Source organism: Papio anubis, chromosome 10 (assembly GCF_008728515.1).
Source record: "Papio anubis isolate 15944 chromosome 10, Panubis1.0, whole genome shotgun sequence".
In the NCBI taxonomy this organism is placed as follows: Eukaryota; Metazoa; Chordata; class Mammalia; order Primates; family Cercopithecidae; genus Papio; species Papio anubis.
The window spans coordinates 99,152,823-99,178,210 of record NC_044985.1 but is presented as its reverse complement, the minus strand read 5'-3'; the positions used below and the strand labels follow the sequence as shown (position 1 = coordinate 99,178,210).

Here is a 25,388-nt window from a genome sequence, read left to right as displayed (position 1 = left end):
GTCTCTACTAAAAATACAAAAATTAACTGGGCGTGGTCGCATGCGCCTGTAGTCCCAGCTGCTTCGGAGGCTGAGGCAGGAGAATCACTTGAACCCAGGAGGCGAAGGTTGCAGTAAGCCAAGATTGTTCCACTGCTCTCCATCTTGGCAACAGAGCAAGAATCTGTCTCAAAAAAAAAAAAAAAAAATGTAGAAAACTGAACACTTTTTCAAAGTACCTTTAAAAATATAATTTTAGGGTAACAGTGTCATTGTTCTTAGCAGATAGAGGCTGAAGTACTTAGGGGAATAGTAGCATCATACCTGTATTTTAGTCTCAAGTTGTCAAGCCAGAGACAAATACTTAAGGGAAGGGTATATAGGTGTTCATTGTATTACTTTTTTTTTTCTTCTTTTCCTGAGATGGAGTCTTGCTCTGTCACCCAAGCTGGAGTGCAATGGCGGGATCTCGGCTCACTGCAACCTCTGCCTCCTGGGCTCAAGCAATTCTCCTGCCTCAGTCTCCCAAGTAGCTGGGATTACAGGCGCCCACCACCACGTCCGGCTAATTTTTTTATTTTTAGTAGAGGTGGGATTCCACCATGTTGGCCAGACTGGTTTTGAACTCCTGACCTCAAATGATCTGCCCGCCTCGGCCTCCCAAAGTGCTGGGATTACAGGTGTGAGCCACCACACCCGGCCTTGTATTACATTTTTTTTAACTTTTCTGTAGTTTTGAAATTTTTCCAAACACAATGTTGAGGGAAAAAAATTCTTCCCTAAATTTGAAATAATCATTTTATCACAATTTGAATGGGCTCTGTAACCCCTTATCTTGAATTCGTCATAATATTAAATTCTGCTAATTACACATATTATTTACATTACTGTATGAAGGAATCATTAAGACAATTATTTGGAAAATAAACAAAGAATAAATCTGAGTATTGTTTGAAAATTACGGATGTGAAAAGTTTCCCGTTTTTTTTTCTAGTTTCTGATGTTCCAAGGGACCTGGAAGTTGTTGCTGCGACCCCTACCAGCTTGCTGATCAGCTGGGATGCTCCTGCTGTCACTGTGAGATATTACAGGATCACTTATGGAGAAACAGGTACGGCAGTAAAATGCTATTTTACACTCTGATTAAATCAGACTGTTGTGGATAACCTGAAAGCCCAACAGTGAACAAAGAATTAAAGAAATGTTGGCAAGTCCATTCAATGGAGCCCTGGTTTTTTCCAAGAAAATATGGAAGATATAGATGATATAATTTGTTCTAAAAGCCAAATAAAAAGTTGTTTATATAATACAACTAGAGGGGGAACAGCAGAGTGGAGGAAATAAAAGGATTGTAAATTCACAGACATATTATCGGTGGTGGAAATAAGTGATTTTTATTTTTTCTTCTCTTTACTTTTCTATATTTTCCAAATTTTATTTAACAGGAATTTATTCCGTTAAAATTTTTAAAAAGGACACAGTGCGTGCTATCCTCGGTTGAGGGCTTACCTTCTTCCCACTTTTAATGCTACTCTACTAGTCAGTGGCATTTTAAAGCTGAAATGTTAAAATAGCGCTAACTGTAATTTTCTCTCAATGTTTATACACTTACCAAGGTTTGCTACGTGCATAAGTACCTCTTTCTGTTCAAGAGAGTGCTCTTTAAAAGGGAATAAGCAAGAAGATGTGATTTACGTGCTGCTATAAATGTGGTAATTCAATTAATCAGTAATACCCAAGTAGCTCTAAGCCCCTCACACTCTGAACTAACCCCTTTTCATACAGGAGGAAATAGCCCTGTCCAGGAGTTCACTGTGCCTGGGAGCAAGTCTACAGCTACCATCAGTGGCCTTAAACCTGGAGTCGATTATACCATCACTGTGTATGCTGTCACTGGCCGTGGAGACAGCCCCGCAAGCAGCAAGCCAATTTCCATTAATTACCGAACAGGTACAAACTTCTACTCTGGGGTGACACCAGCTTATTTATTCAGATAGTTTTTTACAATGTTCTCCCAAGGTATTTTTCTCATTGTGGAATAGATTTTCCTTTTTAATGAGACAACAAACTGCAGCTAACACCTGCAGCTAACAGAGTTTTGAGCCAGATAAAGAAGGAAGCACCCCAAGGGCAGGAAGTTTTGTCAGTTTTGTTGATATATTCCACATGTCTGCAATAAGACGGGCATGGAGAGTGTTCAACAAATATTTGTTGGAAAAGAATGGATGAGTTGATAAAGTAGGATGACAGGTATCTGCTTGTGGAATGTAGCTTCTTTGTGGATGAAGCAGCCATCTCAAAAATAGGAAATGGTATTGAGATGCCTGCCCCATCCCTCTAAAAGCTCTCTCTGTGTTCTTTCAAGAAGAAATACCTTTCTCATGTAAGAGATCATTCGAACATATAGCAGACCTAGAGAGGAGGGCTTGCCCAATCTTTTCTCCAAGGACTGGGGCTTCACCGGTTTCTCCCTGCTTTTATATGTAGAAATTGACAAACCATCACAGATGCAAGTGACCGATGTTCAGGACAACAGCATTAGTGTCAAGTGGCTGCCTTCAAGTTCCCCTGTTACTGGTTACAGAGTAACCACCACTCCCAAAAATGGACCAGGACCAACAAAAACTAAAACTGCAGGTCCAGGTAAGAATCATCTGCATCTTGGCCGAGCGTGGTGGCTCATGCCTGTAATCCCAACACTTTGGGAGGCTGATGCGGGCAGATCACTTGAGGTCAGGAGTTCAAGACCAGCCTGGCCAACATGGCGAAACCCCATCTCTACTAAAAATACAAAAAATTAGCTGGGCATGGTGGCTCCTGCCTGTAATCCCCGCTACTCAGGAGGCTGAGGCAGAATGGCTTGAACCCTGGAGGCAGAGGTTGCAGTGAACCGAGATAGCACCACTGCACTCCAGCCTGGGAAACAGAGTGAGAGACTCCATCTCAGGAAAAAAAAGAATAATCTGCATCTCATATACAACAGGATAGATGGGGTAGCATCTAATATTCTTTTTTATGTAAATGGCTACCTTGTTGTGAGTACTATGTAATTCTTGTCCTATGTCATCATTTTCCCCATTCATGAATTCAGGGCTCAAGATCGTTATCAACCCTCTTCACAGTAGAAGTCTTAAGTGCATTTCTGTTTTAACATGGATAGTTCTATTTAGTGATATGGGCATCTTAAATTATTAGATTCACCCTTCTGGTTTTATCATTCACATTAAAAAGAGAAATGGCCTAACTGACTTTTTCAGATCCTTTTAGCTATGTTGTCTTTGTTTTTAAATAGAATACTTGTGAAATTAGGATCTTAAGGCAATTTATTAAAGTCAAGTTAATTTTCATTTTTTCTGAGAGCAGTATCACTAATTGTTGGGGGCATCATATTAAGTTTTAGAACTTATCCTTGAGTGTGACTTCACTCCCATATGGTAATTTGTATTAGCAATGAACAGGTTTGTCCAAGAGGAAATCAAAGTCTGACTCCTCCATATTTTTGTTACAATTCTGCAAAAAAAAATTCTAGACCACCATATGTTCACTACCAAACTCTAGAAGCCACCTGGAGGACTTTATAGTGGATGACGTGGGTATCGTATTTGCTTTTCACTCCCTTTGCAGATCAAACAGAAATGACTATTGAAGGCTTGCAGCCCACAGTGGAGTATGTGGTTAGTGTCTTTGCTCAGAATCCAAGTGGAGAGAGTCAGCCTCTGGTTCAGACTGCAGTAACCAGTACGTAACCACTGCTTGGTTTCCATTTTCAAAGTCGAATTTTGTTCTTGGGTGTCTGAATGCCCGCCACATGTCTTTTGCAATTACATATAGGGAAAGTCAACTTGTTGGTTAGTTTATGTCTTGAGCTGAGCCCTTTACGAACATCTTTTTTCCTTCTCAGTGCCAAGCAAGGAATTTATAGAGAAAGAAGTTGTGAAACTACCATAGTTAGTTGCTGTGCTTTGAATTTCTTTTGCTCAAATGGCCTCAGCGAAATCTTATTTGCCTATAGCAAATCTACAAAAAATTTTCCTAGACCGTCTTTTCTACAACTGGATGGTAAAGCTGATTGAAGTGTGCCTCATGTAGCTGTTATGTTTGGGGCATTTGAAGGACTACGGCTGGACCAGAGTGTACTATAAATGCTTAATAGAGACGAGAAAAGAAGAGTGTAAGAACAATTATAGGGCCAGGCGCAGTGGCTCATGCCTGTAATCCCAGCATTTTGGGAGGCCGAGGCAGGAGGATCACGAGGTCAGGAGTTCAAGACCAGCCTGACCAACATGGTGAAACCCCGTCTCTACTAAAAATACAAAAATTAGCCAGGCGTGGTGGCACGTGCTTGTAATCCCAGCTACTAGGAGGCTGAGGCAGGATAATTGCTTGGACCTGGGAGGCAGAAGTTGCAGTGAGCTGAGATCATGCCACTACACCCCAGCCTGGATGATAGAGGGAGACTCCATCTCAAAAAAAAAAAAAAAAGAACAATTATAACAATTTGAATCTGACGTTGCAAATCAGCTTTACTACTTCCAAGGTATAGAAAATCCAGGTCTATGAGACTAACATCACATTGTAAAATCAAATGGTAGTAGAATATCTTTAAATTAATATAAATACATTGCCATTGTGGGGACGTTTTGCAGGGTATCTGCTTATCTCACATACACCTATGTTTTAATAAGTGATGCAACATTGCATATTTTCTAAACCAAGAAAGATTAAGCAAGTGTTTAAGTGATTTTCCATTTGACAGTGGGTTAATTGGACTTCGTCAAAGAAAATGGTATCTGCAAAACTGCTTTGCATGTTATAAAAATGCTTATTTCACAACTTGCTTTTCACATAACCTCTTACCATTAATTTGCCTAACAGACATTGATCGCCCTAAAGGACTGGCATTCACTGATGTGGATGTCGATTCCATCAAAATTGCTTGGGAAAGCCCACAGGGGCAAGTTTCCAGGTACAGGGTGACCTACTCGAGCCCTGAGGATGGAATCCATGAGCTATTCCCTGCACCTGATGGTGAAGAAGACACTGCAGAGCTGCAAGGCCTCAGACCGGGTTCTGAGTACACAGTCAGTGTGGTTGCCTTGCACGATGATATGGAGAGCCAGCCCCTGATTGGAACCCAGTCCACAGGTATATGGTTAATTGCACCACCAGGTGCCCATGGGAGCAGCGGCTTTATGCCCTGCTGAATGAATTATACTTCACTGGGCTATTGATTCCCGTGTAAGGGTGAAAAAAATTATTAGGAAAGATCCTCTTTAAAGAGGAATGGTAAGAAACAATAAAACCGAGGTGATATTTAAGTAAACAAGTCTGATAAAAAGAAATTTTGGAGTATCTTGGCTTATAAACAAGACCATAAAACGAGACGTTTGAAGAGGATACTAAAATTGTGGATTATTTCCTAAGCTCTGACTCCCTGTGATTACCCTCACTATGTATAAAGGAAAGAAGTTTGGCATCATACAGCTTACTTATAAAAAGGAACCCAAACTGGGGCATTTCATAGCAGCATGATTCTGAGCACACATGGGTAAGACCTTTCTTCTCTGGTTAGATGTCATGCGCTGGTGTATAATTAGCTTAAATGATTGTGATTCAGACACATAGGAAACAATCAATAGGGCAATTGCTTTCCATAATACTTTAGCTCTTGTGCTTTATTTCTGAAGCAGAGTAGAATGCTAAAGATGTATCCTAGTGACAGCATAAACCCTAGAGGTGACAGTCTGTATTATTGCTTTTCGCTTCTCTTTTCTGCTTCTGTTGGGAGCCAATTTTCTTCTTATGCCGCATTACAGAGAGAACATCAAATTTAGCAGCCATATCTGTCATAGGGTCCAAATAAAGAGACAATAAAAACATTATTCTCTCTTTTTTGGATGGAATACTGTGTGAAATGGTTATCCATACAAAGATACTTTATGTAGAAAAAGGAGGCCGGGTGCAGTGGCTCACACATGTAATCCCAGTGCTTTGGGAGGCCAAGGTGGGAGCATTGCTTGAGGCCAGGAGTTCGTGATCAGCCTGGGCAATGAAGTGAGACCCATCTCTACAAAAAATATGAAAAAATTAGCCAGGTGTGGTGACACATGCCTGTAGTCCCAGCTAGTCAAGAGGGTGAGGTACAGGATCGCTTGAGCCTATGAGTTCAAGGCTGCGATGAGCTATGACAGCTCCACTGCACTGCAGCCTGGATGACAGAGCAAGACCCTGTTTCTAAATTAATTAAAAATTTTAAGAAAGAAAAAGGGCTACTGCTTATTTTTCCATACAAAGGGAAAATAAATCATAATGGTCAATAAGGCAATATAACTTTTTTTTTTAAGGGAAAGCAAAAAAACTTCTAAAACCTAAAATCTCTTAGAGTTCTGGCATTTATCCAAATGTTTTCAGTGATTCTGAGAATTGGTGGATATAAAACACATTTCTCAGCAAACACTTTCTTCATTTTACATCCCTTATTGTACTTTCTCGTACTGAATCTTTGCTTGACCAGGGAACCCACACCTAACCCAACAAGAACAATCCATTCTACTTCTTGGAACCCACTTTATTTTCCTTTTTCCCCATTTCCTATAAGATAACCTCTAACCAATGACAATCCCGACAGCTATTCCTGCACCAACTGACCTGAAGTTCACTCAGGTCACACCAACGAGCCTGAGCGCCCAGTGGACACCACCCAATGTTCAGCTCACTGGATATCGAGTACGGGTGACCCCCAAGGAGAAGACCGGACCAATGAAAGAAATCAACCTTGCTCCTGACAGCTCATCCGTGGTTGTATCAGGACTTATGGTAAGACGTGACCTTTGTTCATTGGAATACAGATGGAGACCATGTCTAATACAGTTTCTAAGGTGGTGAAAATATAATGTAATAATAAATCTAACTATTCTTTTCCTGTGCATCAAATACTCTTATTGTAACTTCATATCAACAGAATTCCTTTATGTTGACCTAAGTTTTCCAGGTAACCATTGGGACAGAATTTTATAAACAGCTTTGGATTTTGTTTAGCTCTTTTAGATGTATTGTGCTTATTTTAAAAGGTTGTGGGGGACAATTTACATATCCGTTGCTTGAATGCATAAATCGACTTAGTTATGCATTTTCTGAGCTCTGTTATCTTGGTAAAGAATATTTTACAGTTTGTACCAGTTTACCTTGACCCTACCCTCATTAAAACATTTTAAAAACCTTCCAGACATACATGCAGAAAACTGCTAGGAACCTAGGGGGTTGATGTAGCTCTTAACGTAAGGTCAATTTCAGGGGAAACTACAGAAAGGTTGTTCAGAGACAAAATGGAACATTCTTTTTGCCTCTCTATGATAAGGAAAAAATTATGATTTGCACCTGTCAGATCATAAAAAAGAAAAATATGCTAATACCCACTTTCCTCATTTTTTTACCAGCTTAGTTTAAGTATGTAATCTATGGCTTACTTAAGCTTAACCGCTAAGGGCATTTTAAAATTGATAAATTAAATACGTTGATCACCTGCACTGTAGGAATGAAATCAAGGAATTTACAAGGTTGTGAGTTTTGCTAGTTTGTTTATTTTTTATTTTCTAATCATTGTATTTACCTAATGCTGTAGTGAAACTCCCTGGGTTTCAGTTCATGACACTGCTAACGCTCACCATGCCCTTATTTCTCTAGGTGGCCACCAAATATGAAGTGAGTGTCTATGCTCTTAAGGACACTTTGACAAGCAGACCAGCTCAGGGAGTTGTCACCACTCTAGAGAGTAAGCAATAAAATCTCTTCATATCGACAAACCTTCTGTATAGACCAAAATTAAAGAATGGTAAATCAGCAGGGTTCAGTGGCTCATGCCTAAAATCCTAGCACTTTGGGAAGCTGAGGTGGGAGCATCACTTGAGGCCAGGAGTTTCAGACCAACCTGGGCAATATAGTAAGGCCCTGTCTCTTAAAATAAATAAATAAATAAATTAAAAAAAATGCTTTTTAAGCTATATATGTTAACAGTGGAATGAGTCCTAATTTGAAAATCAATTTGATTGTCTTTTTGACGCATGACTGTCATCTTTTATACTCCTTCAGAAAGGGGTCTACTGACCCATAAAATGGAATCACTTCATCAGCTTACAATGTTGATGTTATGGACTAGGACTGACATCTAGTTTATGCTCTACTTGTTAGAATTTGTTTTCATAGAGCTAAGCTTGGGGAGACCCCACTGGCTTCTGCTATATCTTAACAATGCACATTAGGCCATTCTTGCATTACTATAAAGAAATACCTGAGACTGGGTAATTTCTTTTTTTATTTTCTTTTTTTTTTGAGACAGAGTCTCGCTCTGTCGCCCAGGCTGGAGTGCAGTGGCCGGATCTCAGCTCACTGCAAGCTCTGCCTCCCATGTTCACGCCATTCTCCTGCCTCAGCCTCCCAAGTAGCTGGGACTACAGGCACCCGCCACCTTGCCCGGCTAGCTTTTTGTATTTTTTAGTAGAGACGGGGTTTCACCGGGTTAGCCAGGATGGTCTCGATCTCCTGACCTTGTGATCCGCCCGTCTTGGCCTCCCAAAGTGCTGAGATTACAGGTTTGAGCCACCACGCCCGGCCGAGACTGGGTAATTTCTAAAGAAAAGAGGCTTAACTGGCTCACAGGTCTGCAGGCTTTACAGGAAGCATGGTGCTGGTATCTTGGTTTCTAGGGAGGCCTTGGGAAGCTTGCAATCATCATGGAAGGCCAAGGGGGAGCAGGCACATCACATGGTTGTGGCAAAAGCAAAATCGAGAGAGGGAGAGAGAGTTGTAGGGGACAACTCCACAGATTTAAATGACCCAATCTCTTGATAACTCACTGTCATAAAGAGAGCACCAAGCCACAAGAGATGTGCCCCCATGATCCAAACACCTCTCACCAGGCCCCACCTCCAGCATTGGGGATTACAACTCAACAGAGATTTGGACAGGAGCAAATATCCAAATTATATCACAGCACAGTAACCATTAGACCAAAATCAGGCTTAGATTCTAGTCTTCTGTTATATAAATAACTTGATATATGCCTTTTCAAAAGTCAGGTAAAGTGTCAAAGTTTCATCGTTTATCAAAGAAGGATGGCATTTTACCTGTTGAGAGAAAAGACAAAATACTTGCAGTAATATTAGACACACACGGACATACACACACTCTCTCTCTCACACACACATACACACACACACACACACACAATTGTTAGCTGGCCATGTTATAACTCCTACCACACATTTTTACATTATAATGCATTAATGATTTTAATATTTATTGAAATATTGGTAGATACTAAAAAGCCAGCCCCAGGAACCACTGGTAGTATCCATAAAGCTTTTCAGTTCTTCAAAATAAAGTGTATGAGAGGTAGATTTTTCATATTTTCTAATTGCAGTTGACCTTTCTCTCTGAATGCCAAAGGAGATAATCTACACATTACTAGTTATATATTTCTTGAAATGGATGAATTTGATATATACCAAGGAAACATTTTAAAATACCAAAACTTTACAAGGATGAGCCAAGTAGATACTAATCTCTAGTTATGCTCCTGTGCAGATGTCAGCCCACCAAGAAGGGCTCGTGTGACAGATGCTACTGAGACCACCATCACCATTAGCTGGAGAACCAAGACCGAGACGATCACTGGCTTCCAAGTTGATGCTGTTCCAGCCAATGGCCAGACTCCAATCCAGAGAACCATCAAGCCAGATGTCAGAAGCTACACCATCACAGGTCAGGGAACTCATTGTGCTAACCACATTTGTTAAAAAATATCCACAATGTAAACTGACTTATTAATTGCTCTAAGACTGACACTGATAAATTTTATTTTCAGTGTTATCATAACCCAGTTTTAGAACGTTATTTTCATGCTATGATCAGAAATTGTTTTGTCTTTTGAATGCCTGATTTTGTGTAATATTTGTCATGGAAATGACATAAGTTTCATTCAACAAGTTTGATCTTTCATCATTGTGCCCTTTCTTATTTAAAAAATTATAACACAAAGTTTAAAACTAAAAGAAATAAAAAACAGTGATGTATAGATCTTAGCATTAGTATAGATTAAAAAGCATAGTTAATATAAAAGTAAATGATACTACTTAATAAAGGTCAAAGTGGTAACCAAAGAATATTCAATATCTGAGGTCTTTTTCAGTTTTTTAAAATTGTGATTCCAAGGCTCAGCTATTGATCATCTGATTACTATAAAGAGAAAACCTCAATAAATGGCCGCCCCTCATTCTGCAATGAATGTTGCCTCTTGCAATATAGCAATATAGCATTTTTGCATTCCAGAATTTACTTTAGCCAGTGTCCTTATCTGCATCAGTGATTCACTTTCAAGATACATTTCTTGTTAACAGTTACATCCATACCATGCTCTACTTTACTGTTCAAATGTGGACCACTTTGATAGTCTATATAAATATGGGATGATAGAGAAACCCAGAAAAACTGCAGGCGAGCTTGAGAATTCTCCTAGTAAAGCAAGAACTGGTAAAAATCATCTCTTCTCAAATCCCAGGTTTACAACCAGGCACTGACTACAAGATCTACCTGTACACCCTGAACGACAATGCCCGGAGCTCCCCTGTGGTCATCGACGCCTCCACTGGTAACTATACCTTCTACTGAGGAAATGCCACTGACTTGTATGCAGTCAGTCTCATGAACTCAAAAAACAAAAGTGAGGCGGATATTTTTGTATTATAGATTCCCGAGAATCCTCTTTCTGGTTTACAGTATTCTCGGATTCTTTTAAGTGTGTTAGAAGGGCTAGGGAGAAAAGTGTGGGAGTAATTTTCTTGGTTATTTGCCTTCTTAGAGACTTAATTTTCTTTTCTTTCAGCCATTGATGCACCATCCAACCTGCGTTTCCTGGCCACCACACCCAATTCCTTGCTGGTATCGTGGCAGCCGCCACGTGCCAGGATCACCGGCTACATCATCAAGTATGAGAAGCCTGGGTCTTCTCCCAGAGAAGTGGTCCCTCGGCCCCGCCCTGGTGTCACAGAGGCTACTATTACTGGTATTGCTGCTTCCATGCTGTCATTTTCCTTCTTACTACCTAGGGCACATGAAGTCCTTAGCAAACGCCCGCTGCGTCTTTGATACTGTGTCATGAGAATGCAAAACCCTGTTCCTGATAACCTCAAAAAGCATTCTCAGAAGGCATGAGTGAAGGAAAATGCAATTTCAAGACTGTCCTAAATGGCATGACTAGACTCATGTTTTCCTTTTGTTGCAAGTTTGCCAGATACCTGTCAATTCAGTCCTGGAGAAAGATATTTTTCAAAGCAAACTAGCTGATAGTGATTCTGTCATTACACTCAGATCTCTATAGATATGGCATTCTTGCAGGACTTGCCAGAGTACCACCTGCCATTGACCACTATCAGAGGATAGGTCTTGAGGCACAGCAATCCCAACCACCCACATCAGAAAGAATGCCTGGAATGGCGAATAAAAGTTGATTACCTTGGTGGGAAAGACTATAAGTCTCTAGTATTATTTTTGCCCAAGAGATGAAATTTTTAAACTATGTGTATTAGTCTGTTTTCACACTGCTATAAAGGGGTTTAATTGACTCACATTTCTGCATGGCTGAGGAGGCCTCAGAAAATGTACAATCATGGTGGAAGGGAAAGCAGGTATGTCTTACATGGCAGCAGGAGAGAGAAGCACAAAGGAGGAACTTCCAGATACTTACAAAACTATCAGATCTTGTGAGAACTCACTATCATGAGAACAGCCTGGGGGAACCACCCCCATGATCCAATCACCTCCTCTCCTCAATACATGGGGATTACAATTCCAGATGAGATCTGGATGCAGATACAGAGCCAAACCATATCAGTCTGTATAGAGTATCACCTAGACTTTAAAATTCCCATAGAACATACAGACATTAGAAGGACACACTGCCTTTTTAAAACTCGGGAGAACAGGAAAATAGAAGCAGATATGAGAGGAATTGAACTAGACACTTCCCACAGAGGCTGTACAAAGATTGGCCAATCTCTCTTACCCTTCACTTGCCTTGAGTTTTGCTTTTCATTGATCTGCCACTGAGGACCACCTGGTTATTAGGTCTAAGTAGATTCATGTATATAATCTGCAGGACTGGTGGTATATGATGCTGATAGATTTTCTTAAATTCAAAAAGGCAAATAAGACCACATGGTAAAAGAATACCCTGGAAAAGGTACCCAAAAAGTGTCTATTCAGGTGTCAGATATGACAGTCAGACAAGTACTTTGCGATGTGCACTTTATATGCAGGATATTTAGGTGTTTATGGAGGAAAAGTGAAGTTGATTTTACCTTCAAGAGGCCAACAGCCAGCTGGAGAGGAAGTGCCTCCTCCCAGTAGCATCTGCTGGTGAGACCGACTTCCACTTGACTAGCTGAGCCCATTGACATAATGTGATGGTTCTATTCTCCCTTCAGGCCTGGAACCGGGAACCGAATATACAATTTATGTCATTGCCCTGAAGAATAATCAGAAGAGCGAGCCCCTGATTGGAAGGAAAAAGACAGGTAAGAGTACCTTGCAGGTAACAAGGAGAAAGTTAGGACAAAACTAATAACAGATGAGCAATCTTGCAATATGAAAAGGTTCTCCGTGTTTTGATGCATTTCTTGTGATTTTTTTTCTAACAGCATAGTGTATATATTGTATTCTGTAATAGTAGGAATAATTTAACATGCACTGCAGAGTTTGGTTTTATTTTTTTTCTTTACTACAGCCACTCAATATAAAGCCTTGTTATTCGCCTTTTAAAAATTCAAACAAGATGCTAAAATGTAAAACCAAGTTGCTATCATTGCTCTTCTTTTGTACCTTCTGTTGAATTTTAAAATGTTTCCTTTTTTAAAGGAGGAAGAGAAACCTCTCACATTTATCTTTATTTATTGTTTGGTTTCTACAACTTCGAGCTAAATAATGTCTTGCTTTTGCACCCAGTTTTAATTTCAAGAAAATGCTGTCATGATAGGAAAATTTAAAAAATGAATGTGTGTTTTATCTATTTTTACCATTTCAAACCATGAAAAACTGTTGAGCCAAACCTCTGTAATTCTCATACTGAAGACACTGATATGATTAGTCTGGATTCTACTTCCTACAACTTGCTTCTCAAATTTAAAAAAGAAAGAAAGAGAATGCGCATTTCGGTTCCATCAGGTTTAATTTGAGCAGAGGCAGCTTCTAAGGGGCCCAGCGGTTTAAAGCTATGTGTATGATAAATTCATACTAACACTTTTTTCTTTCTAAACTATAAAGAAACCTTTGAGAAAAATCCTAAAGATTTCTTTCTGGAAAAAGTGTTTCGTGATCTCAGAACTGCTCATTTTCGGAGGGCTTTTTATCACATTGGTGAACATTCATTGTTGCCTGAATAGATGATTATTATTGCTGCTGCTTCTTGGAGCTTAATGCGCTTTGCTTTTTTGGCTCTAACCTCTCTTGGCTAGACGAGCTTCCCCAACTGGTAACCCTTCCACACCCCAATCTTCATGGACCAGAGATCTTGGATGTTCCTTCCACAGTTCAAAAGACCCCTTTCATCACCCACCCTGGGTATGACACTGGAAATGGTATTCAGCTTCCTGGCACTTCTGGTCAGCAACCCACTGTTGGGCAACAAATGATCTTTGAGGAACATGGTTTTAGGCGGACCACACCTCCCACAACAGCCACCCCCATAAGGCATAGGCCAAGACCATACCCGCCGAATGTAGGTGAGGAGATTCAAATTGGTCACATCCCCAGGGAAGACGTAGACTATCACCTCTACCCACATGGGCTGGGACTCAATCCAAATGCCTCTACAGGACAAGAAGCTCTCTCTCAGACAACCATCTCATGGGCCCCATTCCAGGACACTTCTGAGTACATCATTTCATGTCATCCTGTTGGCACTGACGAAGAGCCCTTACAGGTAATTAATTTTTCTCTTCACTTCTCATGGAGCAGCACAGAAAGGAGTAAGTTAGGTAACTGAAGTGACCAGCCCTCAGATAAAAAGTGGCTTCATGGCTGGGTGCAGTGGCTCACCCAGCATTTGGGGAGGCCAAGGCAGGTGGATCACTTGAGGTCAGGAGTTCAAGACCAGCCTGGCCAACGTGGTGAAACCCCGTCTTTTGAAGGGGAAAAAAAAAAAAAAGTGGCTTTCCTTCTAGAACCTCTTAGAAGATGGCACATTTAAGCCTTTTTTTTTTTTTTTTTTTTTTTTAAATCCCGACATGGCTCTACTTTGGAGGATATACCAGAGAGACACTAGCTTTTATTTCATAGAGAAAATGAAACTATTTCTATTATTCTCACACATTTGAGGTTCCTTTTTGCGTAAGGACAAAGAGATGATTCTAGAAAAGAAAGAAAAACATTCTACCTGAATCTCCATTTGTGTGCATCAGTCTACAACACTACCTTTGTGATTTGTCCTTGAAGAACCCCACTATCTACAATATGTCTATAGAAAAAAAACAGGCTAAGCTGTGCATAGCAGCTGATAAGTGATTGATTCTCTAAAACGTACATTCTTTGTGTTGACAGTATCAATTTTTTTTTTTCCCCGAGACAGAGTCTTGCTCTGTTGCCCAGGCTGAAGTGCAGTGGCGTGATCTTGGCTCACTGCAACCTCTACCTCCCTGGTTCAAGCGATTCTCCTCCTTCAGCCTCCCAAATAGCTGAGATTCAGGCACGTGCCACCACACACAGCTCATTTTTCTATTTTTAGTAGAGACGGGGTTTCACGATGTTGGCCAGGATGGTGTCAATCTCCTGACCTCGTAATCCACCCACCTTGGCCTCCCAAAGTACTGGGACTACAAGCATGAGCCACCCACTGTACCCGGCCCACTGACAGTATCAATTTTTATTATGTTGTTATTTTTCGAAAGTGGTAGAATTTAAAAACTGACAACACTGGAGGAAATTTATGAGCTTAGAAACACAGGTTTGAGGATTTGCCCAACTGTTTTAAGGACCCCACACTGGGGTCAGGTATCTCCTGGAGTAGCATGACTGTGTCTCCCATATAGTGCAGTGTCCAGGTTTTATGTCAAGCAAACATGGCCAGAGCTTCCAGAGGGCTTATGCAGACCGGCAACTGAAGCAAGATCAAGGGCAGGCCGTCTCTAGTATTGTCGAGGGCTCCTGCTAACTACGGACCACATAGGTAGATTGTTGGCAGGAAAATCTGGCAGGAATGTTAGCCCCTATCCTTGTTCCATTTCTCTCCTCCGCTGGTTAGGACCACTATACCCTCCTTTTTTTTTTTGTTTATTGTCTTCCTTTGCTTTGTTTAAACAGTGAGGGTTATTGGTAAGAGGAGAGCCCATGTCATTCCTCACTATAATGCTTTTTCTCTGCTTTGGATGTACCGATAATTGCAGTTCAGGGTTCCTGGAACTTCTACCAGTGCCACTCTGACAGGCCTCACCAGAGGTGCCACCTACAACATCATAGTGGAGGCACTGAAAGACCAGCAGAGGCATAAGGTTCGGGAAGAGGTTGTTACCGTGGGCAACTCTGGTATGTAAACACGTATTATTAAGACACAGGCTCCCCTCTGCTCTACACCAGAGATGGGCTTTTCTGTTGACTGTACCTTTGCTGCCATTGTCTTTTTATCTTTGGGAAATAATGCAACACATCAACATGAAATAAATGAGCAACTTTGTATTAAATTAATCTCTCCCTCACCTCCTGCCATATCCTGTTGTCTTCACAAAATGCATACGTAATTGACAGACTGTCAAATGGTGATATGATTATAGATCTGGAAGGGACTTCAAATATTATTTAGTACAACACTCTGAGTCCTTACTTGTGAGTATCTGAGTTGATATAGGGCACAGGTTTCCTGATGTCTTTCCCCAGACCCTCTCCATCTCACCATGCTGCTGTCCTCTTGAGTGATTCTTAAATACTGAAATGATTACCTATAAAGAAAATACCCCTTCTGCAGACATGGGGACAGTTGGCTTTTGCTCCTGATATAAAATGCTACCACCATTGTGCATTTCTGTCTGCAGAGAATGTTATTCCAATGTTAATTCATTTTTCCAATGTTATTTCCATTTTTCCCAACGTTATTTCCATTTTTTTCCTGACTATATAGGTCAAAAGCTTCTATAGAGGTTAAAAGATCATTGACTCTTCTCTGTAGCACCTGGGAAATCCTTTTAAATCAATAGTGTGCCACCTGGCTTCTCAATTTGAAGCAGCTGAAGATCCACCAAGGCACATGAGATAGGAGATAATCAAAACCGTGAATCCCGAATCTTCCAACAGGAGGGTTCTCTACTCCACACCAACAGAGAGTGCTAAGTCCTGTTTTTGCCAAGTGACAGATTTTATTCCTAAGGCCAGTTGCTTAATTTTAGTCTCTTCCCTCATCTAATAGAAGACTGTGCTGTTTTACATGTATAAATTCCTGTGAATTAAGCAGTTGAGCATTTGGCTGGAGAGAAGTTGGGAGGAGATTAATTTGTGTTTGTTGTATTACATAGCCACAGTAATGCTTATCTTTGCCTTTTGTGATTTTACTAGCAGAATGCCACGTGAACAGAATTTTCAAGAGGAAAAAGGTCTTCGTACTTTTCTAAGTCATTTAAAAAAAAAAAAAAAGATTCCATCTCTTTAACTTTAGTTAGGATGGAATTTTAACTCCTGGCTCTTTTGAGTATAGAAACCCCTAGGAACAATTTAAGTTCCTTCCATTTTTCTTTTAAACTCCTTATTCCCAGCAGCAGAATGGGAGAACATTCTAACCAGGTTCTCCCAGCTTTGAGACGTCTCAGACTTACTAGCTCTCCAAAACACTATTTTCTTCAAGGGTGATGCCTTTTAAAAATTAGGCACTTCAAATATCTACTGCTTTTGAGCTGTTGAGTTTTGCACTGTAAAAAGAAAAATACACGGTGGGACTTTAAGTCAAAGTAAATTAGTTTATTTAATTTTTAGGGAATAATTTGAAGCATGCTTTGTTTGCATAGATTTTTTTTAAAATAAGCTTTTCCAAATCATGAAGAGATAAGATCTTAGGTAACATGAAGACACTCCCTTACTCATTCCTAAATCATCTGTATTCCAAGGGCTTTTTCTTGTTTGGAACCGTTGACCTCACTGATAAAGCGGTCTCACCACTATAATAACAGTGTCCAAAATCTAGGTATTCTGCACTATTATGCAAAAATTACAATAATAAAATTGAAAATTACATTATAATGGTATATTAAAATGCTAAGACTTTTGCATTATAAGCAAAAGACAACTTTAATAATTATTCTTTATTTAGTGAACACTTTCTCAGTCTTGGAAAAGGGTCAATGTTTTGAATTCATGACCTTATATCATCTTCGCAAGATTCCCCAGGAGGTATAGATATTTTTATTATTCTCCTAGTATTGCAGATGAGGGAAGCAAGGCAGAGCAATGTTAAATAGCTAGCCCAAGGTCACTCAGGTACCAGTGGAGAGGCATCACTAGTCTTTGCATCCCACTAAAGTTCTCAACTAGCTTAAACTGCCTCAAGATCTGTTCCACGTTCTATAAAGTAGTTTTAGCAGAAATGGCAATTATTTTAGAAACAAAGGGAAAAATAAAAGATGGGCTTCTTGTCAGATGCCTGTGACAGGTGTCCACTGACTACATGTAAGCATGGTTTTTTAGAGCAGTTAATGCCTTGACAGAACAGATGAATGCCTCTTAATCCTCCTAAAATTTTTGTTTTAGATTAAGTCATTGTATACAATCATTCAGTTTTCTTCTTATGGTCCAAATCGATTAATAAGATGTCTCTTTTTGCTTTTTCCTCCTTTTCTTCATAGTCAATGAAGGCTTGAACCAACCTACGGATGACTCATGCTTTGACCCCTACACGGTTTCCCATTACGCCGTTGGAGATGAGTGGGAACGAATGTCTGAATCAGGCTTTAAACTGTTGTGCCACTGCTTAGGCTTTGGAAGTGGTCATTTCAGATGTGATTCATCTAGTGAGTAGTTGCTTTGTCCATCCACTTGCGTGTTCGTCTCCTCAGTTCCATGCATGCACTCATGTGCCAAGGAAGCATGTTTGGAAGACACAGGTTCTTCCAAACATGAAGCAAACAAGGGAATACTGTTTGACTTGAAGTAATATTTTGCATCATAGAAAAATGATGGGAAATTTTACTTGGTGGACATTGCTTCATTTCAAGGGTTGTATGCCAACACAACCATTAATTAAACATAAGGTTATGGTGCTAATTTGATTTTTGAAATTTTCTGTGAAAACAAATCGATAAAGTTAAAGGCTTTTGGAACCAGGTCTAATTAAGAGTATTAGAAACACAGAAAAACTTCAAATCTCTTTTAATCTTTAGTGTTGAGTGAAATCAGAGGTGGACATTTAGACTCAAAAACACTGTCTCCTTCAGCATAAACCAAACATGCACATATCATAGTACACATGCACACACTTTTGCCTCACACACATAGCCCAGGTAGCTTGAATGTTGCTAGAAATATAAAAGAAAAAACAGATAATCTGCTTTTAGATCATTAAAAATCAACTTGAATTGATAAATGTTTGATTTTTAAATTCTAATAGGTTTTAATTTTTCAAACTTTTTAAGTTAAAATGTGCCTAGGAAATATCTATTATGCTTTGAGATTTAGGATTAGAATTTATAAACCTTTCATTTATTCTTTATGTTTACGAGATGTGATTATTATTGGCAATTGGTTCATTTTTATAGATGTTGACCATTACGCCTATAAATAAGCCACCTATAGACATACAGAAATCATGTCCCATGGGATTGGAATATAGGACTTGGTAAAAAAAGGATTTTCAAAGTATTTTACTTAGCTTGTATACTTGAAATCATTTAATACAGACTGAAATTTTAGAGCCAGCTGTTTTCAATATAGACTTCCATATTTGACCATCTGAAAATGAAAAACAGTAAAAACATCATATGCTGTTTAGGAGTTGGAAATTTTAATATTTGACTTCAAGTAGGTAGTTTTTAACTCCTGAAATCGAACTACATTTAAGTTTGTACGTTTATTACCTGTTTAAGCACTTAGGTGCAATTGTGGGAGCAGAGCTGTCAAGTTCATTTATGTGACTCTTTGGCTAAACTTACATAATCTTTGTTTTGATGTCATAGTTGTCTAATTATTTTACTTTGTAACTTAAGGCAGGCTGAAGTGTTGATAAAATGGAAGAAGTAGTATATTGTTATATAAGCTTCTGAGGTGTGTTTTGTTGTATAAGCCCTGGAGGTTAAAAAGTTATCTCTTATGTATAGTAGTTAAAGACATATAACTGTGACTTTTAGATATTCCACAGAACCAGTCTTATTTGATGTGGATAATAACCAATAATTTAGCATTTTGTTTGTTTTTGTTTTGTTTTATCCAGGTTCTTTTTTTTTTACTCTTCCCACGTACCTGAAACAGGTGGTGGCATGTAGAGATCAGCTGATCCTTGTTTTATGGTTAATTGAACTATTTCGTATCCAGGGTTTCTGCAAATCCAAAAGTGATTTTTCATCTAGGATCTATTCCTAACAGTCTACTCCAATCCCACTTTAGTTTTCCACAATTTTAAATCTTAATAGTGAGAATTCAAATGACAGTCATTTCATTTGACTATTCTTATGTCATGATTGTGGCAGAATAAATTGGATCTTAAAAATGTCCTAGAAAATGGTAAATGATAAAGAAATAATATTTTAAAAGTCAACCAAAGAAATGGCCCATTGGACAGGCATGGTGGCTCACACCTGTAATCGCAGCACTTTGGGAGGCTAAGGTGGGCGGATCACCTGAGCTCAGGAGTTTGAGACCAGCCTACCCAACATGGTGAAACCCCATCTCTACTAAAAATACAAAAAAAAAAAAAAAATAGCATGGTGGGGAGTGCCTGTAATCCTAGCTATTCGGGAGGCTGAGGCAGGAGAATTGCATGAACCCAGGAGATGGAGGTTGCAGAGAGCCGAGATTGCACCACTTCATTACAGCCTGGGTGACAGAGCAAGACTTTGTCTCAAAAATATATATATATATAAATTAAATAAATAAAAATAATCAAATAAAATGGCCCATTATAGGGGTTTTTATCTTTAACTTGCTGTTTCTTCCAGATCGTGCTTCTGAAGACCCTGTGACATGTCCCAGTTCACCCACTGTCTTGTGAGTCAGAATATACAAATAACTTTTTGGTCCTGACTTTCCCCACCCCTACAGGATGGTGCCATGACAATGGTGTGAACTACAAGATTGGAGAGAAGTGGGACCGTCAGGGAGAAAATGGCCAGATGATGAGCTGCACGTGTCTTGGGAATGGAAAAGGAGAATTCAAGTGTGACCCTCGTACGTCATCACAGATCATTTTTAGTTGCCTTATTAAGCGTTCCCACTTTCATTATCAGGCTGTAACTCTCATTCACAGAAATGATCGGAGACTTTAGGTCTCCTTCAAGAGTGAACAGTGGGTTTCTTAGTCTTTTGATTTGGGAAAGTGAAGACAAGCTTCAAAAATGAGTCATGATTTAATGTTATTACAGGACACTTTAGCACTTTTCCAACATGAGTATTTTGACCATTATCTGCAGTAAAATGCTAGAAAGCAGCTTTATTAGTCTGTAGATTCAACTTGTAAAATATGATTTCCATCTTCCCATTGGAGCCTTTCCAGTATATTAAGTCTAATTTTTGGAAATGCCACCCTAAGATCTGTATAGCAGTACTTCTCTTATGGATGATTCACATAAATATATGGAATTTGCACTGTGATGATACAAATTTAGGACAGAAATAGAACCCACCCCTAGATCAAGTCTGCAGTATTATTCTCAGCTTACACGTGCATCTGTCTTGTGTCTACATGCAGATGAGGCAACGTGTTATGATGATGGGAAGACGTACCACGTAGGAGAACAGTGGCAGAAGGAATATCTCGGTGCCATTTGCTCCTGCACATGCTTTGGAGGCCAGCGGGTAAGACCACATGTGCCAGGCTCCCTACAAGCTAGCTAAGATAAAGGGTGGGCTCCTGCGAGGATGTGTCGTACACACAGGAGGGGCAGAGACCCTTCGGAAGTATTAAAATACCATGTTTCTTGCTGGCATACAGCTGCTGACACAGCGCTCTAGAGTAGCTCTATGTCTACCTTACATGCCATTCATTCTTTCTAATAATAGTAATTTCTACTATTACTATTTCTAGTAATAGTAATTTCTAGTACTAGAAAGAATGAATGGCATGAATTACTATTTCTAGTAATAGAAAGAATGAATGGCATGTAGAGTACCAAAAACATGAGTCCTGAGTCATTCTTAATAGCAATACCTGTCATTTATACTATGCTAGAATCATTTTCCTAAGCTCCCTGGCATCTCAGAGATATCATTTACACTGAAAAAAAGTGAAGCAGAGATACTAGTCAAATTAATTAGTGGTGAGCAGAATGTGTTTCATTTCAGCCAGTTCTCCCCATCCTGGGCAGCCTGAGACCATCCCCTCCCCCGCTACTCTCAGGCTGCTTCTATTTTTCAGCAACTAAAGTGTTAAGTGCAGTGTAGCTCTAGGCCTCCAGCTCCATTCTGATGGACTGGTGTCCCCATGGCAACGTTGTTAAATATTTTGAATAATATCTCAGATGTAAGAAAATGCCACTCTTTCACCCTCTCTCTTGATTCAGAACAGATCCGTGTTACAGGTCTAGCACTGTGCTAAGTAATACAGGAAAAACAGAGGAAATGGGAAATGGTCTTGGCTCTTAATGATATAGTTGAAGATGTTAAATTAGCATACATTTCGAAGTCAAGCTAATTAAGTTCTAAGTGGGTCTGACAAATACAGTTCTGGGTAGGCTGAAATTAGCAAGAAAGAGAAGCATGAACTGACTGAGGTTTACGATGCCTAAGGTTTAGTTGAGAGGGTAGAAAGCAGAGAGACAGAAAGCACACCCCCTGGGATTGAAAGGAGCTGGCCCAGGTGGGCTTTGCTGAGCCAACCCTCTGCCTGCTGTCTTCTGGTAAGAAATTAGATGGGAAGAAGTGGCTTATGGAGGGCCTTGGCAGCCCATTGTTTAAACCAGTACTTCTCAACCATTTCTAAAATATGCCCAGTATAACAAAAAATAATATGCCTTTCTCTAATATGATTTGAAATTTCAAAACAAAATGACGCGTAACTCAAATAAAAGCAATGGAACGTGACAGCTCTTTGTTTTCAGTGAAGACGTGCCCTCCCAGCAACTCCCCAAATCCTGGTAGGTGAGGGGCGTGCTTCACACTCGAGGGTGAGACTCACTGGTGAATGCATTTGGCATTAACCAATTACAGGTATCCAAGATGCAAAGAAACATGATGGAAAATAGTCTTTGGGAAAATTAATCTTTAGGAAAATTAATCTGGCAGCAAGGGCGTTCAGGGGCCTGTCTTGACCCCACCAGGGGCAGCCCATGGAAACTACTCTGATCTTGTTTCACCCCCAGTGATTACATGGGGAGGGAGGTGCTCCCAATTCTGGAGGAGAATTGGAGATTGGAATTTAGATTGAATTCAGTATCTCTCTCTGTCTCTCTCTCTCTCTCCCATTAACACTTATAACGACTGTGATCGTATGATCTTAGAATTCAGTCACTCTGGTTTTAAAAATGTGTGATGGAGAGTGAATTTGCTGGGAAGTTGATTTTGGTCTCACTTCAGCATCTTCTCATTATTTATGCACATGAAACCTTTCATGTGTGAGGCTTATTCCATTCTCAAGTAAAGTGCTAAATGAAACATAACACAGGAGTGGAAACGGTTACTTTCTCATATGAAAGGAAGATTCAATGACTCTGTAAGGAGGCAGTCACTGGTATTGTGTTAGGTATTAAGGGGCATATGCGCTTACACAGAGAAATATGTCCAAAATATTTAAATTCTAATATAAAAAAGAAAGTGATTGTATTATTTAGGGCTGCATTTTAGTTGTAAGAAAAAAAGTTCAACTCAAGTTAAGCAAAAATGGTCCACAGAATGGAAAAGTCCCAGGACCCACCGGCTTCAGGGGCTGCTCCAGCAATGGCGCCCGGAGTCCCTCTTGCTCCTCGTGCCTTCCCATGCACTGGCGCCATGCTTCAGAGGGGTCTCTGCAGATGGTGTCATTGATGACTGACCTCCGTGAGCTCCAGTCTTACCCCCTCCCAGCTTAAGAACAGTAGTAAAAGAGAACATGTATGTCCTCCCATTTCCAACAAAAACCTCAGGGAGGAGCCTCACTGGCTCAGCTTGGTCCCGTTTCCATCTCCCATGCCATCTCTGGCCGGACGAAAGGCTACCATGTCTCTGCCTAGGCAAGTTTAAGAAGGGAGTGGCAAAGTGGTGCATTAGAAAGAACATGGCCGGGGTCACCCCACCTCCTAGGCAGCAGCCCCAACTCCACCAGTGGTCCACTGTATGACTGCCCTGCTCCCTCTAAGCAAAGTCACTCCTCTTCTCTGGGTCTTTGTTTCCTTACCTATAAAATGACAATGTTTGTTCATGTGATCTCAAGTCCCTTTTAAAATCGCTACGATTCTATGAAAACCTTTTCTATCATCTAGTGCAGAGAACTTGTTGAGGAAGTTGGGATTGGAATGAGCCTCAGCAGATGGGTAAGGTTTGAATAGGAGGAGAAGAGAGGACATTTCAGGGGAAAAGAAACAACACAGAGAGACAGATACAGGTATAAGATATGGTAATAAGCCAAAATGTATTCTAAGAATTATAAATGCATGAAATCATCATCAAAGTTTCCTTAGTGATTAACTGCTTATATTTGGCCAGTGCATAAGCTGTGAAATTTTTCTTTAACTCAAACACTAAATTACGATGTCCTCAGGTTATCATAAACCCCATTTGACTTCATGCCTCTACTCTCTCAGGGCTGGCGCTGTGACAACTGCCGCAGACCTGGGGGTGAACCCAGTCCCGAAGGCACTACTGGTCAGTCCTACAACCAGTATTCTCAGAGATACCATCAAAGAACAAACACTGTAAGTGCATTGGCGCCACGAGTGTGTTCCCTCATACTAGACAGTCCTTTCTACAGGTATCTTCCTTCAGAATGAACCAAATATTTTAATTTTTAAAAAAAACTCATAAATGACTTAAGTGAAACACTGTATTCCATAATACAGTTTAAGTTATCATTTATTTAACTCTTGAACGTCTCCTATTGCCCAGTATGCTGCTAGGTTCTTGAAACTAGGAAGAAATATTATCCTATTTATAAGCAGCTGTCATGAGTCCCCACCTCCCCGCATTTTTTTTTTCTGTACACTTTACAGTATTTGCCACTAATTTTTTTTCCCTTCTTTTTTAACAGAATGTTAATTGCCCAATTGAGTGCTTCATGCCTTTAGATGTACAGGCTGACAGAGAAGATTCCCGAGAGTAAATCTTTCCAACCCAGAGGAACAAGCGTGTCTCTCTGCCAAGATCCATCTAAACTGGAGTGATGTTAGCAGACCCATCTTAGAGTTCTTGTTTCTTTCTTAAGCCCTTTGCTCTGGAGGAAGTGCTCCAGCTTCAGCTCAACTCACAGCTTCTCCAAGCATCACCCTGGGAGTGTCCTGAGAGTTTTCTCGTAAATGAGGGCTGCACATTGCCTGTTCTGCTTCAAAGTATTCAATACCGCTCAGTATTTTAAATGAAGTGATTCTAACTTGTGATTTGGTGTGGGATCAATAGGAAAGCATATGCAGCCAACCAAGATGCAACATGTATTGAAATGATATGACCAAAATTTTAAGTAGGAAAGTCACCCAAACACTTCTGCTTTCACCTAAGTGTCTGGCCCGCGATACTGTAGGAACAAGCATGACCTTGTTACTGTGATATTTTAAATATCCACAGTACTCACTTTTTCCAAATGATCCTAGTAATTGCCTAGAAATCTTTCTCTTACCTGTTATTTATCAATTTTTCCCAGTATTTTTATACGGAAAAAATTGTATTGAAAACACTTAGTATGCAGTTGATAAGAGGAATTTGGTATAACTATGGTTGGTGATTATTTTTTATACTGTATGTGCCAAAGCTTTACTACTGTGGAAAGACAACTGTTTTAATAAAAGATTTACATTCCACAACGTGAAGTTCATCTATTTGACATAAGACACTTTGCGGGGAAATAATTATTGTCAATGTTCTTTTTCAATTCAGCAAACATTTGAAAATCTATGATGTGCAAGTCTCTCTAATTGTTGATTTCAGTACAAGATTTTCTAAGTCAGTTGCTACAAAAACGGATTCGTTTTTGTCACTTCCATCTCTGCACTAATGGAGACAGCCTTATACTTTCTGCTTTAATAAGTTTAAGTGAACCCAAATATTTATTAAAA

At 39.8% G+C, this 25,388-nt stretch overlaps 1 protein-coding gene across 30 annotated transcripts in view; it reads left to right on the top strand.

The window, feature by feature from the left end:
* Positions 1–25,136, top strand: part of FN1 (fibronectin 1) — a 75,640-nt gene extending 50,504 nt beyond the window's left edge. For 2 of the 30 annotated variants that reach the window (XM_017946919.3, XM_009183005.4), the window contains 19 exons: positions 974–1,090; positions 1,765–1,929; positions 2,467–2,622; positions 3,604–3,717; positions 4,855–5,124; positions 6,608–6,795; positions 7,663–7,750; positions 9,562–9,738; positions 10,535–10,624; positions 10,859–11,038; positions 12,459–12,548; positions 13,560–13,751; positions 13,845–13,951; positions 15,411–15,549; positions 17,850–18,014; positions 20,257–20,382; positions 20,903–21,009; positions 23,928–24,038; positions 24,371–25,136. In XM_017946919.3, coding sequence (XP_017802408.1) covers positions 974–1,090; positions 1,765–1,929; positions 2,467–2,622; positions 3,604–3,717; positions 4,855–5,124; positions 6,608–6,795; positions 7,663–7,750; positions 9,562–9,738; positions 10,535–10,624; positions 10,859–11,038; positions 12,459–12,548; positions 13,560–13,751; positions 13,845–13,951; positions 15,411–15,549; positions 17,850–18,014; positions 20,257–20,382; positions 20,903–21,009; positions 23,928–24,038; positions 24,371–24,442 — 2,654 coding nt within the window. In that variant the 3' untranslated portion in view covers positions 24,443–25,136. Of the gene's footprint in view, positions 1–973; positions 1,091–1,764; positions 1,930–2,466; positions 2,623–3,603; positions 3,718–4,854; positions 5,125–6,607; positions 6,796–7,662; positions 7,751–9,561; positions 9,739–10,534; positions 10,625–10,858; positions 11,039–12,458; positions 12,549–13,484; positions 13,952–15,410; positions 15,550–17,849; positions 18,015–20,256; positions 20,383–20,902; positions 21,010–23,927; positions 24,141–24,370 lie in introns of those variants that run through there. The other 28 variants (XM_017946910.3, XM_017946917.2, XM_017946925.3 and 25 more) reach the window with 20 other exon arrangements.
* The last annotated feature ends 252 nt before the right edge of the window (positions 25,137–25,388 follow it).